The sequence below is a fragment of the Ochotona curzoniae genome, unplaced genomic scaffold (genome assembly GCF_017591425.1).
Source record: "Ochotona curzoniae isolate NIBS_2020 unplaced genomic scaffold, NIBS_Ocur_1.0 contig_3819, whole genome shotgun sequence".
Lineage (NCBI taxonomy): Eukaryota > Metazoa > Chordata > Mammalia > Lagomorpha > Ochotonidae > Ochotona > Ochotona curzoniae.
In genome coordinates, this window is record NW_024466004.1 from 4,604,475 (window position 1) to 4,619,819 (window position 15,345).

The 15,345-nt window shown below is 38.3% G+C and overlaps 1 protein-coding gene across 2 annotated transcripts in view; it reads left to right on the plus strand.

The window, feature by feature from the left end:
- Positions 1-15,345, plus strand: part of DNAH8 (dynein axonemal heavy chain 8) — a 288,139-nt gene that overhangs the window by 95,420 nt on the left and 177,374 nt on the right. For both annotated transcript variants that reach the window (XM_040982961.1, XM_040982963.1), the window contains exons 27-32: positions 2,745-2,858; positions 8,813-8,875; positions 10,512-10,612; positions 12,336-12,473; positions 12,634-12,874; positions 13,597-13,796. In XM_040982961.1, coding sequence (XP_040838895.1) covers positions 2,745-2,858; positions 8,813-8,875; positions 10,512-10,612; positions 12,336-12,473; positions 12,634-12,874; positions 13,597-13,796 — 857 coding nt within the window. The remainder of the gene's footprint in view (positions 1-2,744; positions 2,859-8,812; positions 8,876-10,511; positions 10,613-12,335; positions 12,474-12,633; positions 12,875-13,596; positions 13,797-15,345) is intronic.

Sequence of the window (15,345 nt, forward strand, 5' to 3'; positions counted from 1 at the left end):
CAGGATCCCATATGGGTGCTGGTTCTAATCCCTGTGGCCTTGCTTCGCATTCAGCTCCCTGCCTGTGGCCTGGGAATGCAGTCGAGGACGGCCCAAAGCTTTGGGACCCTGTACCCATGTGGGAGACCTGGAAGAGGCTCCTGGCTTCAGATTGGCTCGGCTCCTGCCATTGAGGTCACTTGGGGAGTGAACCATTGAACGGAAGATCTTCCTCTCTCTCTCTCTCCTCCTCTCTGTATATCTGACTTTCCAATAAAAATAAAATAAATCTTAAAAAATGAATTGACCATAGATATAAGGGCTTATTTCAGATTCTCAATTTTATTGTTTTGATTATAAGGATTTCTATTTTAATGTCAGTATCACATTGTCTTGAAAATGATTGCTTTATACTAAGCTTTTGAAAGAGACTGTGGTCAAATACATAAACATTAAAAATAAGTAGTCTTTAATCTGAGGTTTTACTTTCCATGGTTTCAGTTATCCACTGTCTAAAATAATTAATATTTGTCTTGGCTTTCTTTTAAAAAGAGTTATTTATTTATTTGAAAGACCCAGTTACAGACAGGGAGAGACACACAGAGATCTTTGTGCTCATTTACTCCCTAAGTGGCCACGGTGACTGGGATTGGGCCAGAACCAGGTTAGAAATGAGCCAGGAGCTTCATTTATGTCTCCCGTGGAAGGTGGCAGGAGCCCAAGCACTTGGGCCATCTTTGTTTGTTTTTCCCACGCACATTAGCAGGGAGCTGGATTGGGAGTGGAGCAGCTGGGATTTTCAATGGCACCCATATGGGATGCTGGCATTGAAGGTGGTAGCTTAATCCACTGTATGCCGTTGCACTGAGCACAGTCTTGACTCTCGTAAGAGAAAAAAGGATCACAATCACATAGTTAAAGTAACTAAAAAAAGGAAACAGTTTCTTTGGTAAGGAGGAATGGAGGGAAGAAGAGAGGTACCAAAGCAAGAGAGAAAAGAAACAGCACAAGCAAACATGCATGCACTCCCAAAATGATTTCAGTGGCCAGGGCCGGACTAGACCTGAGCCAGGAGCCAGAGAGTCAATCCAGGACACCTATGTAAGTAGCAAGGACCCAACAAGTGTGATTACTGCTGCCTCCCAGGGTCTACGTTGGTGGGAAGCTGGAGTTAGAAGCTGAAGCTGAGAACTGAACCCAGTCATTCTGACATGGGGTGTGGCCATTTTAACTCTTTTTTTTTTAAGTACTAGGCCAAATATATTACCCCCATAATTTTATTATATCATATCATTATATATTGTTCTATTTTTTCCTGTTGTTGATTGCTTTCAGTCTCTGTGTATAATTTATAAATTAAATCTTGTAAGTGTGTATTATAGGAAGATACATAGTATGTATAGGGTTTGGTGTTGTATAATTTCTAGAAGAGGGACTCATGCATCATAGAATTACAATCTTGAGTATTTTTAAGTTCAGCATGTTAGTATATTTACATTATTCTCCAGAAAATCGCCACAACTTTTTAATCTGATTTCCTTTCTTGGTTAATTAGTCTAGGCAAAGCTTTCCTAATTTCACTGATCTATCCAAAGAAAAAAAAAGTTTATGAATTTTCTGGTTTTGTTTGTTCTCAATAGTATTTGCTTGTACTCTATAGTTTTTCTTCCCTTCTTGTTTGTGTTTAGTTTGTTCTTCTTTGTCTAGTTTGTTAGGGTTGACACTTAGGTTATTAATTTGAGATGTCCTTTCTTTTCATGTATGTATTTATAGCCATACGTTTCTTTAAGTATTTTGACATTGGTGAACATTTATACACTGCAAGTTAGATATTAAAAATGGTCTCTAAGGGATGGTCTACATTCTTTAATTTTACGAAATACTGAGTTTGGCTTGAAATTCTTTGTTTATGGAGAGATTCGTCTCTAATAATGAAGCTAGGCTTAGCAGAAAATAACACAAAACTCAAATTGAGGTCGTGGGTAATGATTGTACCTCTGCCACCATTAATTAAATGAATTCATAATCTTTAATTCTCAATTTCTTTGTGTGCTCATATAAATATTAACATTTTTATGTACAATGTGAGGCTCCCTTGAGATGGTGTGCATAAAATTGCATATTTTCAGTTATTTCAATTAACATTTGATATTGACTAATCACTTTGAGAAATGTTTGCTTATTAATTGGGAACATCAGAAAGCACATAGGGAAGTATCCATCAAGATACACTGAGAATCAATTTTCTGTTATTGTTCAATGGAAGCAATCTGCTTGGGTTGTTTCCATGTCCCTTTAGCTGTGAGCATTGAAGCCCATTGACCATGCTTAAGTAAGGATAACCTGTTATATACCACAGTCTGAAACTCAATTTATTTCTGATCTATGGCTAAGTGAAGTGATTGATAGTAGTTAAGAACAGTGGCCCTGGAATCACACTGATAGATTTTGAGTCTTGTTCTGGTCCCAGGACCTTGCGGGAAGCTGATTGGTGTCTGTGTGCTTCAGGTTGACTCACCTGTGAAATAAGTGTAATATTCCTATGATACAATTTACCAAATAGGATTGTTGCAAGGATTAAATGAGACAGCATATTGTTTTGAGCCTCTTGTAGTGTGTTTGAATCATCCATATATTTTCTATAAGTAGAAACACCCTTGTTCGTGTAGGACACCTGTGACATAATAAACTTGTTGGAATAAAATGGTCATTTTCATTTGTGAAATTTTTTCCAATCTTATTCTGACCATTCTTTTTTATTCTAGGTTTCTGTGCAAGATGAATTAGTTCAAGTGCAGCCAAAGTTTAAAAGTGATCTGCTTGAATCTGTGGAAATTTTTCGTGAGGATGTAACAAACTTTGCTGAAGCATATGAAACGGTAATTTAAGTCTTTGCAGGATGTGTATCAAAACGTACTGTATCGTGCTTATGTCAGATGAAAATGAGGAACCCTGGGAAAGAGGTACCTTACGTGTAAGTGGTGATTATTGCGTATTTGCAGCTATCAAAAACACAAGCTCTTCCATTTAAAAAAAATCTATTTTTATTTGAAAGGCAGATTTATAGAGAGAGAAGGAGAAAGAGAAAGAGACAGAGAGATCTTCCATTCATTGGTTCACTCTCAAAAAAGATGTAACAGCCAGAGCTGGGTTGATCCAAAGCCGGGATCCAAGAGCTTTTTCTGGATCTCCCTTGTCGATACAGGGCCCTAAGGAGTTGTTTTGACTCATGATACATTCTATTTCTTCTAAGTATTTAACATATATATATATATACATATACATATATATATATATATTTCCATTTCCATACTGGGCTAAGCTGTCACTAAAAGAAGACTATTCTCAAACTTTGTATCACTTATTTTGATACACAAAAACAGCATCATTATTAATAATCACAAGTGAAATTTGCAGAGCTCCTATTGGTAAACATGGGATGTAAATTTTCAGCATTTTATCATCTGTGTGCCAGATCCCATATGGGTGCCAGTTTTAATCCTGGTAGTCTTAGTTCCCATCCAGCTCTCTGCTTGTGGCCTGGGAAAGCAGTTGAGGATGGCGCAAGGCCTCGGGACCCTGCACCCACGTTGGGGACCTGTAAGAAGCTCCTGGCTCCTGGCTTCGGATTGGCTCGGCTCCAGCCACTTGGGGAATGAACCATCGTACATAAGATCTTCCTCTCTGTCTTTCCTCCTCTCTGTATATCTGACTTTGCAATAAAAATAAATAAATCTCTTTAAAAAAATAAAAGGCCTAAATTCATCAATCAAAAGACATGGATTAACAGAATGGATCAAAAAGCTTTCGCATTAAGATCTGGAACTAGGCAGAGGTCCACTATTGCCACTCTTGTTTTACATAGTACTGGAAATACTTGCAAGTGCTATTAGACAAGAAAAGAAATTAAGTGAATTCAAGTTGGAAAAGAGGAAGTCAAGCTCTCTCTGCTTGCAGATGATATGATCCTATACATAGGAAAACCCAAAGATTTAATTAAGAGACTGCTGGAACTTGTATGAGGGTTTGGTAAAGTGGCAATATACAAAAGAAATGAACAGAAATCAATGGCCCTAGAGTATGCAAGCAACTTTAAGGCTGAAAAAGAACTAATCAGTATGGTACTCTTCAAAATAACAGAGAAGATACTGAAGTAGCTTGGAGTAAATCTAACTAAATACATGGAATATCTCTATGAGGAAAATTACAAAACAATGAAAAAAGAAATAGATGAAGACTTTAAAAAGTGGCAAAATAGGACCCGGCACGGTGGCGCAAGTGGTTAAGGTCCTCGCTTTGCACGCCTGGGATCCCATATGGGCGCCGGTTCTATCCTGGCAGCCCCGCTTCCCTTCCAGCTCCCTGCCTGTGACCCGGGAAGGCAGTTGAGCATGGCCCAAAGCTTTAGGACCCTGCACCTGCGTGGGAGACCCGGAAGAGGCTCCTGGCTTCGGACCGGCATAGCATCGACCGTTGCGCTCACTTGGGGAGTGAATCATCGGACGGAAGATTTTCCTCTCTGTCTCTCCTCTCTGTATATCTGCCTTTCCAATAAAAAAAATAATAAAAATTAAAATCTTTTTTAAAAAAATGGCAAAATATGTCATGTTCCTGGATGGGCAGATTCAGTATAATCAAAATGTCCATATTACCAAAAGCAATACACAAATTCAATGCAATTCCTATAAAAACACCAAGAACATTCTTCACAGAGCTAGGAAAAATGATAAAAAAAAAAAAGTTTATCTGGAAGAACAAAAGACCACAAATACCCAAAACTATCCTGCCCAGTAAGAACTTAACTGTAAGGATCACAATCAAAGACCTTCAGACATATTATAGGGTGGTAGTAATCAAGACAGCCTGATACTGGTACAGAACAGAGAGAAAGACCAATGGAGTAGAATAGAAACATGAGAAGGGATCCCATTCATGCACAGCCATCTAATCTTAGACAGGAAAACAGAAAACAATCCAGGGAAAAAGGAAGGTCTCCTCAATAAATGCTGTTGGGACAACTGGATAGCAGCCTGCAGAACTAAGAAACAAGATCCCACCATTGACCATACACAAAGATCAAATGTAAATGGATAAAAGATCTAAATCTACACCCAGAAACCATCAAACTTTTAGAAGAAAACAAAGGAAATACTGTACAAGATATAGGCTCAGGCAAAGACTTCCTAGAAAAATCATCAAAAGCAAAGGTAGGGGCCTGGCACGGTGGCGCAGTGGTTAAGGTCCTCGCCTTGCATGCCCAGGATCCCACATGGGCGCCGGTTCTAATCCCGGCAGCCCCACTTCCCTTCCAGCTCCCTGCCTGTGGCCCAGGAAAGCAGTCGAGGACGGCCCAAGGCTTTGGGACCCTGCACCTGCGTGGGAGACCCGGAAGAGGCTCCTGGCTTCAGACCAGCATAGCATCGGCCATTATGCTCACTTGGGGAGTGAATCATCGGACGGAAGATCTTCCTCTCTGTCTCTCCTCTATGTATATCTGCCTTTCCAATAAAAATAAATCTTAAAAAAAAAAAGCAAAGGTAGTCAAGACCAAAATAAGCAAATGTGACTACATCAAACTAACAAGCTTTTGTACAGCAAAGGAAACAATCAACAGAGCAAAAAGGCAATCAACAGAGTGAGAGAAGATCTTTGCACACTACACAATAGACAGGGGGCTAATATCCATAATATACGAAGAATAGAATAACCATAGCAACAATAACAACAACAACAACAAAACAAACAAACCAGTCAAGAAATGGGAGAAGGAAATGAGCAGACACTTTTCAAAAGAACAAATCCAGATATCTAACAGACGTATGAAAAAAATGCTCACGCTTCCTAGAGAAATTCAAATAAAAACAAAACTGAGGTTTCACTTAACTCCAGTGGGAATGTTTCACATAGAGAAAACTACCAATAACAGCTGCTAACAAGGATGTGGGGAAAAAGGAATCCTGCTGCATTGCAAGCTATTGCAGGCTAGTGCAACTGCTATGGAACCCAGTATGGAGAATACTCAGCCAACCTACCATATGACCCAGCAATGTCATTCCTGGGAATATATCCAAAGGCTCTGATACACGAGAAAGCAGCTTACACCCCTGTATTCATTGCAGCACAATCAAAAGTTGCAAAAAACATGGAAACAACCTAGACGCCCATTGAAAGAGGACTGGATAAAGAAAGTGTGGGTCTCCTACTGTATGGAATATTAGTCAGCTATTACAAAGAATGAAATTATATAGCTTGCAGCCTAATGGGCCCAACTAGAGATCATTACGCTAAATGAAATGTGTCAATTTCAAAAGGACAGATGTCATATATTTGCTCTAATGTAAGACACCTTCCATCAAAAATAACAACAACAAAAAAGAGAACAAGCACACACATGTAACCCCACAAGCAAAGGAGGTAATAAAGATCAGATTAGCAGGAATCAAGGAAAATAATCAGAAGATGTATCTACTAAAAAATGAAGATAGACCCCCGCATGAAAATTCTAAATATACCTGGACAGCAAAAAGTTACAGTCCCTATTACTGACCATGCCAAGATCATGATCCACATACAGAGCAAAAAATTGGAACCATTTCTTTTCATCTCTGATTTTAAGAGGTTGTCCCCTGGTGATGCTCAATGCTAATATGGCCAAGGGGTTGTTTTGCTCATCTTTTCAGGGAATGGCTCTTGTTTGTTTCAATTTGCAATTGTTTGGTGTCAAATTTAATTATTTCTGCTGTGAATTTTACCTTTTCACACTTCCTAGTCATTTGTATCTTTTTCAATAAGTTCTTGTGATTCATTAATCAATCATCCATAGAAGACATTTTGATTACTCGTAAGCACCTGGGATTGTGAATGTCCCTTTCAACACTGTTTTTGATACATCTCATGGGTAATGATGTTCTGGTTTTTATTGTAATTTCTTCAGCACCACATGGATCATGCAGTAGCATCAATTTCTGCAAGAAGAATTTTTTTTCTTTTTTCATCACTCTGGTGATGCATTGGTATTTTTGTAGCATGTTCCTTAACTTCATGTTGATGAAAATTTACTGATTTTTTTCATTGTTGTGAACTGTGTTCACTGGCTCTATTTAAGGGGATGTATAATGGAGGTATAGCATAGACTGACATGCTCAGGTGTGGTGACATAGTACAGTATGTCTCCAGGTATCCAGATCGAAGATGGACTCCTAGCGAAACAGTTGAAAATGTCCTGATAGTAGGATGCTGGACTTTCCGACATTGTTCATGCCTACAATTGTCCCGTCTAGAAGGACAGTCAGTGGGGGTCGAGACCAACCTAGGAGAGAATGGGGGACGAGAGACATGAAGAATGGACAGCAAGACAGGATGTCTGATCAAGCTGTCAGTTTATTGATTTCAATTGAGGATTTTTATATTCTTCAGTAACTAAGGTTCAGGGAGGAAAGGAGAAACTGGGACACAAGCCATGGTCTCAAGACCGATTGTTATTGAGCAGCCACCATATCAACAATAGTAACCAGCATATCGACAATAGCATAGGTAATCAGGTACGGCATAAATCACATTCTGAAACAGTTGCTAGAAACAATTGAAGCTAAGCGTGTGATTAGTTTCATAACTTCTTTCCCAAGCATCTAGCCAGCCGGGGTTTTTCCACCGGCCCATAGTTCTATATTTAAAATGGCTTCAGTGTGGCTCTAGTACATGGCTCCTGACATGGCTTCAATGTGGCTCTAGTACATGGTTCCTGACATACAATGTCGAGAAACACTTCAGTGACAGCCTGATGGACTTACGACTGTTCATGAAGGACCAGACAGTATAATAATAGAGTCAAAATCAAGAGGGGAGTGAGAGAACTTGGGAAGGAAGATGGGAAATTCCAGAGCCTATGGAACTGTATCATAAAACAATAAGAAACATTTTTTAAAAAATGAAAGCTTCAAGTACAGGGCAAGAATTGACCATTTAAATTAAAAACAATGCTTATTTTTTAAAAAAGCAAGTAACAGGTAAATCCAAAGTTACATTTGATTTAGAATGAAAATGTAGAGAGAGGTATTATAGTGTGGAAGGTTAGGCAGGTGCTTGAGATCCATGCATCCCATGTTGGAGTGCATGACTGAATCTTAATATTGCTTCTAGATTCTAGCTTCCTGATTATGTGCACCCTGGCAGGCAACTCAAATTTTGGGGGCCTGCCACCCATGTGGGAGCCTTGGCTGGAATTCCGTGCTCTTGATTTTGATCTGGCTCAGGTCTGCCTGTTCCAAGCATTTGGGGTCAAATTGGCAGGTACTAGTTTGTCTTTCTTTCTTTGTTTCTTTGTTTGTTTGTTTGTTTGTTTGTTTGTTTCTTTCTTTCTTTCTTTCTCTCTCTCCCCCCCTTCCTTCCTTCCTCCTTCCCTCCCCTCCTTCCTTTGTTTTTCTTTCAGATTTATTTATTTTTCTTGGAAAGTGAGATTTACAGAGAGGAAAGAGAGAGAAAGATTTTCCATTTGCTGGTTCACTCCGCAAATGGCCTCAACCACTGGATCTGAGCTGTTCTAAAGCTGGAAGCCAGGAGCCTTCTCTGGGTCTCCCATGTGGGTGCAGGGTCCCAAGTATTTGGGCTGTCCTCTACTACTTTCCCAGGCCACAAGCAGGGAGCTGGATGGGAAGTGGAGCAGCTGGGGCATGAACTGGTGCCCATGTGAGATCCTGATGCATGCAATGTGAGGATTTAGCTGTTAGGCTACTGTGTTGTGCACAAGATATTCTCTCTCTCTCTCTCCTCCCTTTCTTTCAAATAAATAAATTTAAAACAAGAATGAAAATGGAGATTATATTATTTCTTACAGGAAGGACCCATGGTTCCAAATATACCACCTCAAGAAGCTAGCAACAGGCTGCAGATATTTCAGGTAAAGCCACAATTTGGGATTATTTTAAAAATGATTTTAGGGAAAAGTTTAGGGTTTATCTTCTAAAAGAAAAATATATGCAGATTATTTTCCTTTCGGCCATATGATACAATGGATTACTTCTTTATGGTCTCTCCTTGTTCTTCTTCATGTAATATCTCTGTATTTTTAGAGGAAAATATCTGACTTCCAACTTCAGTGTTCATATACCTTATTTTAGTTCTAAGTGTCTCATTTGCCAAGTAATGAAAATTCACAGTACGATAAAACTAATCAGAGCAAGATGTTGAATATTGGCAAATGGCTTCACTTATGATCCATTGTTTTTTCTTCCTTTGTATCTAATAGTATAACTTCACTTTCCTTTGTGCTGTCTCAGATCATATAATGCACACTGGAGCTGGCCAGGCATCATCTTTTTTCTATTTGGAAACTATCTTATCCTTTGGGATTCAAGAAAAAGCACACACCTATTTGTACTGATGTTTTGCAAATTCACGGATTTCTGTGTAAATAAGGCTCTGTGGAGCAGGAGGCATTTTAGTTCTTTGTTCCTGTTCTTTTTCCTGTTTTCCACAGTGGCTGAAGAACGTGTGTGGTTCTTGTTATGCCCTCTATCTTACCTGTATTCTCCTCAATCAAAAAAAAAAAATACGTATCAAATGTCTACTCTGTGGCTTGGTCAATAGGAATTTGATGAACAAATAGTTCTTCATTGGAAACTGTTATAATCTAGTAAGGAGACTGATGTTGAGAGCAGTAATTCCAGAGCAATGTAGTGAAGACTATGTTTTAGGTAGGAAACCAGTGCAAGGGGCTTCCAACTCAAACGGGGCTCTTGGGGCAGAGAAGTCCTCCTGGAGGAAGCTGCACCTTGAGAACTTGAATAGAACTAGCCAAGGGAAGAGGGAAGAAGCATGTGAGGCAGAATTTGCACTTGTGTGGAGACCCAGGAGTGAGGAGACAGAGAGGAAGCTAAAATCCTAAGACATGAACCTTTGGGTAAAGCAACAACATTGTCTTTGTCACGGTCACGTTATCTCTACTTCGGTTTGTGTTTTGAATACTGTGAATGTGTGGCATTCCAAATGTAGGATACTCACACTCCAATTTTAAAGGAAAAAAATTGTGAGACATGTGCCAGTTTGACTTGCTAGAATGATTTTGAATGGTGTTAAAATTGAATCTTTCACTTCATAGACTCATTACTGCATGCAGAGAAAACAAGATTGAATGAATTATACTAAGAGTTCACCCATTTGATCATTGTAGAAGAGCAAGATGGTCAGTCCAAATTAGTGAAAAGGCCTAAATTTAAGGTCTTTAATATACAGTTTAATTACTTTCAGATGCATGTGTGGGAACGTGAAATTTATAAGCTCTGGAGATGACTTAGTTTATTAAAGAAATAATTTTATATGAAACAGTTACTTTTAGAATGCTAGAAAGCTAACTTTCCTAAATGCTTGACTTTTCCTGTGGTAACTTGGTATCGGTATAAATTTGCTTCACAAGTCATTATTTCATAGATATTATTAAATATCCCGCAGCCTTTTATCCTGGTTATGTTACTTTTTACTTTATGGGAATCAAATGGGTCATATTTTAGTACAACTCAAAATTTTTTTTGTTATAGGCCAACTTTGATGATCTGTGGAGGAAATTTGTTACATATTCATCTGGTGAACAACTTTTTGGATTGCCTGTGACTGACTATGAGATTTTGCATAAAACTAGGTAAGTTTAAAAATTGTATGATTGTTACATGCAAATAATGAAATACAGTCCAGTAGAAAAATGATGTCACCATCAAATTCTTTGTCATACAAAAGAAGAACCTAGTTTGGAACATTCCTAAATATTCCCCTTTAATTGTGCTTTCTCATCAATTGCACCCACAGTCTCTAAATATAAAAGAAATGTTCTAGGAATGTAGAAAATACATGACAAAAATACATGGCTTTATTTTAGCCTGTGCTTTACTTTTTTATTCCTCAGTTTTGAATAGTATCTGTGATTGTACAAAAACATTAGCATTTTGGATAACATTTATTTAGAGGAATAGTTGTACTAGTTTCCCTTCTCTTTCAAAAGATTATTTACTTACTTATTTGAAAAACAGAGCCTCACAGAGAGAGGGAAATATAGAGAATGAGATCCTTTATCTGCTGGCCTACTCTTCAATGGCTGTAACAGCCTGATCTGGGACAGGACAAACCTAGGAGTCAGGAACACATCCTAATTTCCTACCTAATCGCAGGGGACCATGCACTAGGACCATCTTCTGCTACATTCCCAGGTGCATTAGCAAGAAGCTGGATGGGAAGTGGAACCAGCACTCAGATACTATCTGCCAGCAGTGCAAGTAATGGCTTCATTCACTGTGTTGCAACACTGGCCTTGCCCCTTCCATTCTTACTGCAATTATGCTAATATGTTCTTCTTCCTTGAATAAACTTACAATTAATTTGAGATTGATGGCTAATCTATTTTTTAAAAAAGATTTAGGATTTAAACAAGTATGTTTTAAGAGACTTCTTGATGTAACTTCTCAAAAGCAACATTAGGACTGTGGCGATATTCATTTATTAGGGTTTTGATTTTAGAAATTAACATGTAGACTACCTTCAGATGGAGAATTTCATGGTAGGATCAACATGATGGTTCCTGAAGAGAATATTTTAACCATTTAATCTGTGGATGCACATAGGAAAATAACTGAAGATGACCCAATAGCATAGGTCTGGGCACCCATTTGGGAGACCATAATGAAGTTCCTGGCTTTGGTCTGGCCCATCCTGGCTGTTGTGACTATTTGGAGAGTGTGCCAGCAAATGGGTGATCTCTCTGTGTATGTCTGTCTTTTTGTAAAGATGGCTTTCAAATAAATAAATCTTAAAAAAAAATTTATGTTGGTTCAAGAAAGTCTAAATTCATATTTTTCCTTAAGTGCATTTTCACAAGCTTAAAGATCCTTTGTGAAGAATTTTGCAATAGTAAAAAAAATCATTATACTTATATTATTACTATTTTAATCATTTTTAGCATAATTGCAACTAGTCATTGGATAATTATCAAATAGTCCCTAGAATGACAAAAACCAAAATGAATTAAGAATTGGGAAAATGAGATAACCTAGACTGTAGTTTGTGTCTTAGATTTGTAAAAAGTTTTATATTTTCTATTTACAAATTCATATAGCCATTTTTACTATCAAATTATGATTTGGTGTACATATATATGAATATATAGATATGAACTGTAAAATTGAATTTATTGATAAAATGCTAGCAAAATCTTTATATTGGAAACTGATATAGTTATATGCATTTTGGTGTCTGTAAGACATACTTCACATAATGCATGAAATAAGTCATTGGATGAATACTTTCTGACCAGCAATAGAGGAGTATATTTTAAAAACATACATTGTGTGTGACCTAATTCTTTTGTTTCCCAGAAAGGAATTAAACTTGCTGCAGAAGCTCTACGGTCTGTATGACACCGTAATGGGCAGTATTAGTGGTTATTATGAAATACTTTGGGGAGATGTAGACATTGAAAAAATTAATGCAGAACTGCAGGAATTTCAAAACAGGTGAGTTTCGATTGAATTAACTTATCTGTTTATAGCGCCTGCTTTCCTTAGGGTCCTACAAGTATTTCACAAACTAATTTAGCCCTCGTTAATGTTGGTTTACGGATGTAAAATCTTAAAAGAAATAGGTAAAATTTTTTTGTTTGTTTCTTTCTGAAAGATGTCGTAAACTTCCCAAAGGACTTAAGGATTGGCAAGCCTTCTTGGATCTCAAGAAAAGAATTGATGACTTCAGTGAGTCCTGCCCTCTGCTGGAGATGATGACCAACAAGGCAATGAAGCAGAGGCACTGGGATCGCATCTCTGAATTAACTGGAACCCCGTTTGACGTGGAATCGGATTCTTTCTGTCTTAGAAATATCATGGAAGCACCGCTTCTTAAAAACAAAGACGACATTGAGGTACGCAAGAGAATTAGACCTTATTGTTGGTCCCGGAAGGAACACCTCCTTTTTCTTCCCAAGGAGTATACAAGCAGATGTGTTTGTTAGAGTGTTCTGGCTGCTCTCTATAACACGTTCTGCAAATTTGAGATGATCTCTATCATTCCCAACCTTTACAACTTATTACTATGACTCGTGGTGATATTATGATTGGTGTGCACGAAAAGAAGCTGAGGTTTGGCAGGGGAGAATACGTGGCTTTCATTTTCCCTTGTGAGACTTCCTAAGATTCTCACGATATAAGGAAAGCCCACAAGAAAAACGAGTTGAGGTTTAAACAAATGAGATGTTCCTACTAGGGGCAGGCAGGTATTTAGTGATATTCCTTGAAAAGTTTTGTAGGACTCTTGCATATATTCTCATTTGATTCCTATAACTAACCTTTGGGTTCGATGGGGCAGCTGTGATTATCTCTATTTTAGCCAAAAAATGCCAATTAAAAATAAAGACGAGGATTTCAATTTTGTTACCTCGTGAATGTGAAGCAGAAAAATGACCAGTCACAAGGTTCTGGTGTGAACCTGCAACACAGTGTTCTTGAATCTGTTTTTTTGTTTTTGAGGCTTTATGGTGATGACATGAATTGATGACTGTTACATGCCTTCCAACAACATATCCTGTGATTTTTATAATGGTCTTTAAAAAATGCCATGACCTTATTCTTTGGTTTTTCTCTGAAGGATATTTGCATATCTGCTATTAAGGAGAAGGATATTGAAGCCAAGCTGGCTCAGGTGGTTGAAAACTGGACCAACCAAAACTTGAGCTTTGCAGCATTCAAGGGAAAAGGAGAGCTTCTGCTCAAAGGAACCGAATCAGGAGAAATCATCACTTTGATGGAGGATAGTTTAATGGTCTTAGGTTCCTTACTAAACAACAGGTAATGTTATACTTTGGAATTTAAGGTTGTGAAGTACAAGGGAGAAATCCAATTTTACAGCTCTGACATCATGTAATATTCTGCTAAACTGCTGGCTCCTGGCCATCTTTGTAAGAATTCCATTCCTTGTGTAGTTGGCCTCCTCTCTCCTTTAGTGGAGCTTTTCTCACCTACCCTGTCTTTTCAGACAAACTTCTCCCAAATTGGCACTTAATCTCTGAATATTGACTTCCACGGATATAATGATCTCTTTGTTCATCTTTTGTTGTTTCTCTGATTTGTTGTCATTGACTTCCTTGGTTAACCCTGTTCACACGTTCACTCAGTGCCTCAGTGAAAATTTGCTGGCCACACAAGAAAACAGTAATTATTAGTGGCTCAGAGATGAGAGCCTTGCAGTGTGGTTTCAGTGAATCAGCATGTTGATCCAGCTTAAAGGTGTTCCTGACTTTAGAAAGTTGCAATGGGACTTAAGATAGTTAAGGTCTTTGGTATGGGAATTAGCAATGCATAATTCTTTACTCTGTTTGTTACGCTGATACACATAAGAAATATGTCCCAACCCCATCAGGTACATGGATCAGTGCCCAGAGAACATGGAGTTTTTTTGTCCATTCTTGAGGTTGGGATCACTGGTTGAACAGTGATGTCTTACATGAACTCAGGCCCCAGTGGCAGCTTTGTATTTGGATAATGTACAAATCTGTAAAGCTTCCATCCCAAGGAACTTTGAGTTGCCTTTATTGAGTTGCATCCTCTGCTTTCTTAATTTTCTGCCTGCCTGGATGTAACCAGATTATAAACTCAATGTTGAGGCCCTGCAGGCAAAGATGTAAGAATGCATAAGAATTTGTCACATTGTGGGATATTCTCCTTCTAGAGATATTTACAGTACCAAGTGGATCTGGACATCCTTTCCAGAACCAGAGACTTAACTTTGTAGTGAATAGTGTCTACTGAGCCTCCAGGACCTTGATGTGATTTAGAAGGAAATGATATGGCTCCATGGGTAAGATTTGATTCTAGATAGGACTGGATTGTAAAACTTTCCTGGTGAATTTCTGATTTCATGGGATTATATGAAGGCTTCCTATCTTGATTGTGAAGATGTTTTTGGCACATTTAAACATAATTTTAGAAATGTACTTATTTAGTTTAAAAACAGAGTCAGAAAGAGACATAAAGACAAAGGCAGAAAGAGTTCCTACCTGCTGCATCACTCCCCAAATAAATCAAGGTTGGGTCAGGGCAAAGCCAGGAACCAGAAACTGAGTTGGAGCTTCCCACATGGGTAGCAGGGCTGGAAGTACATGAGCTGTCACCTGCTGCCTTTCAATGGTGTGCACTCTCAGAAGGACGGAATTGGGACTGTAGTTGGGACTCAAGCCCAGTTATTCTGATATGGAACATAGATATCTCAGACAGCATCCTAACCTCTAGGCTAAATACCTGCTTTGTTTTTGGAATATTGATTGCCTTTTAGCTCTAAACCAGTGGCCAGAGGGACAGTATAAATTAAGTGTTAGAAAACAATGCCTCTTGAAGTCTA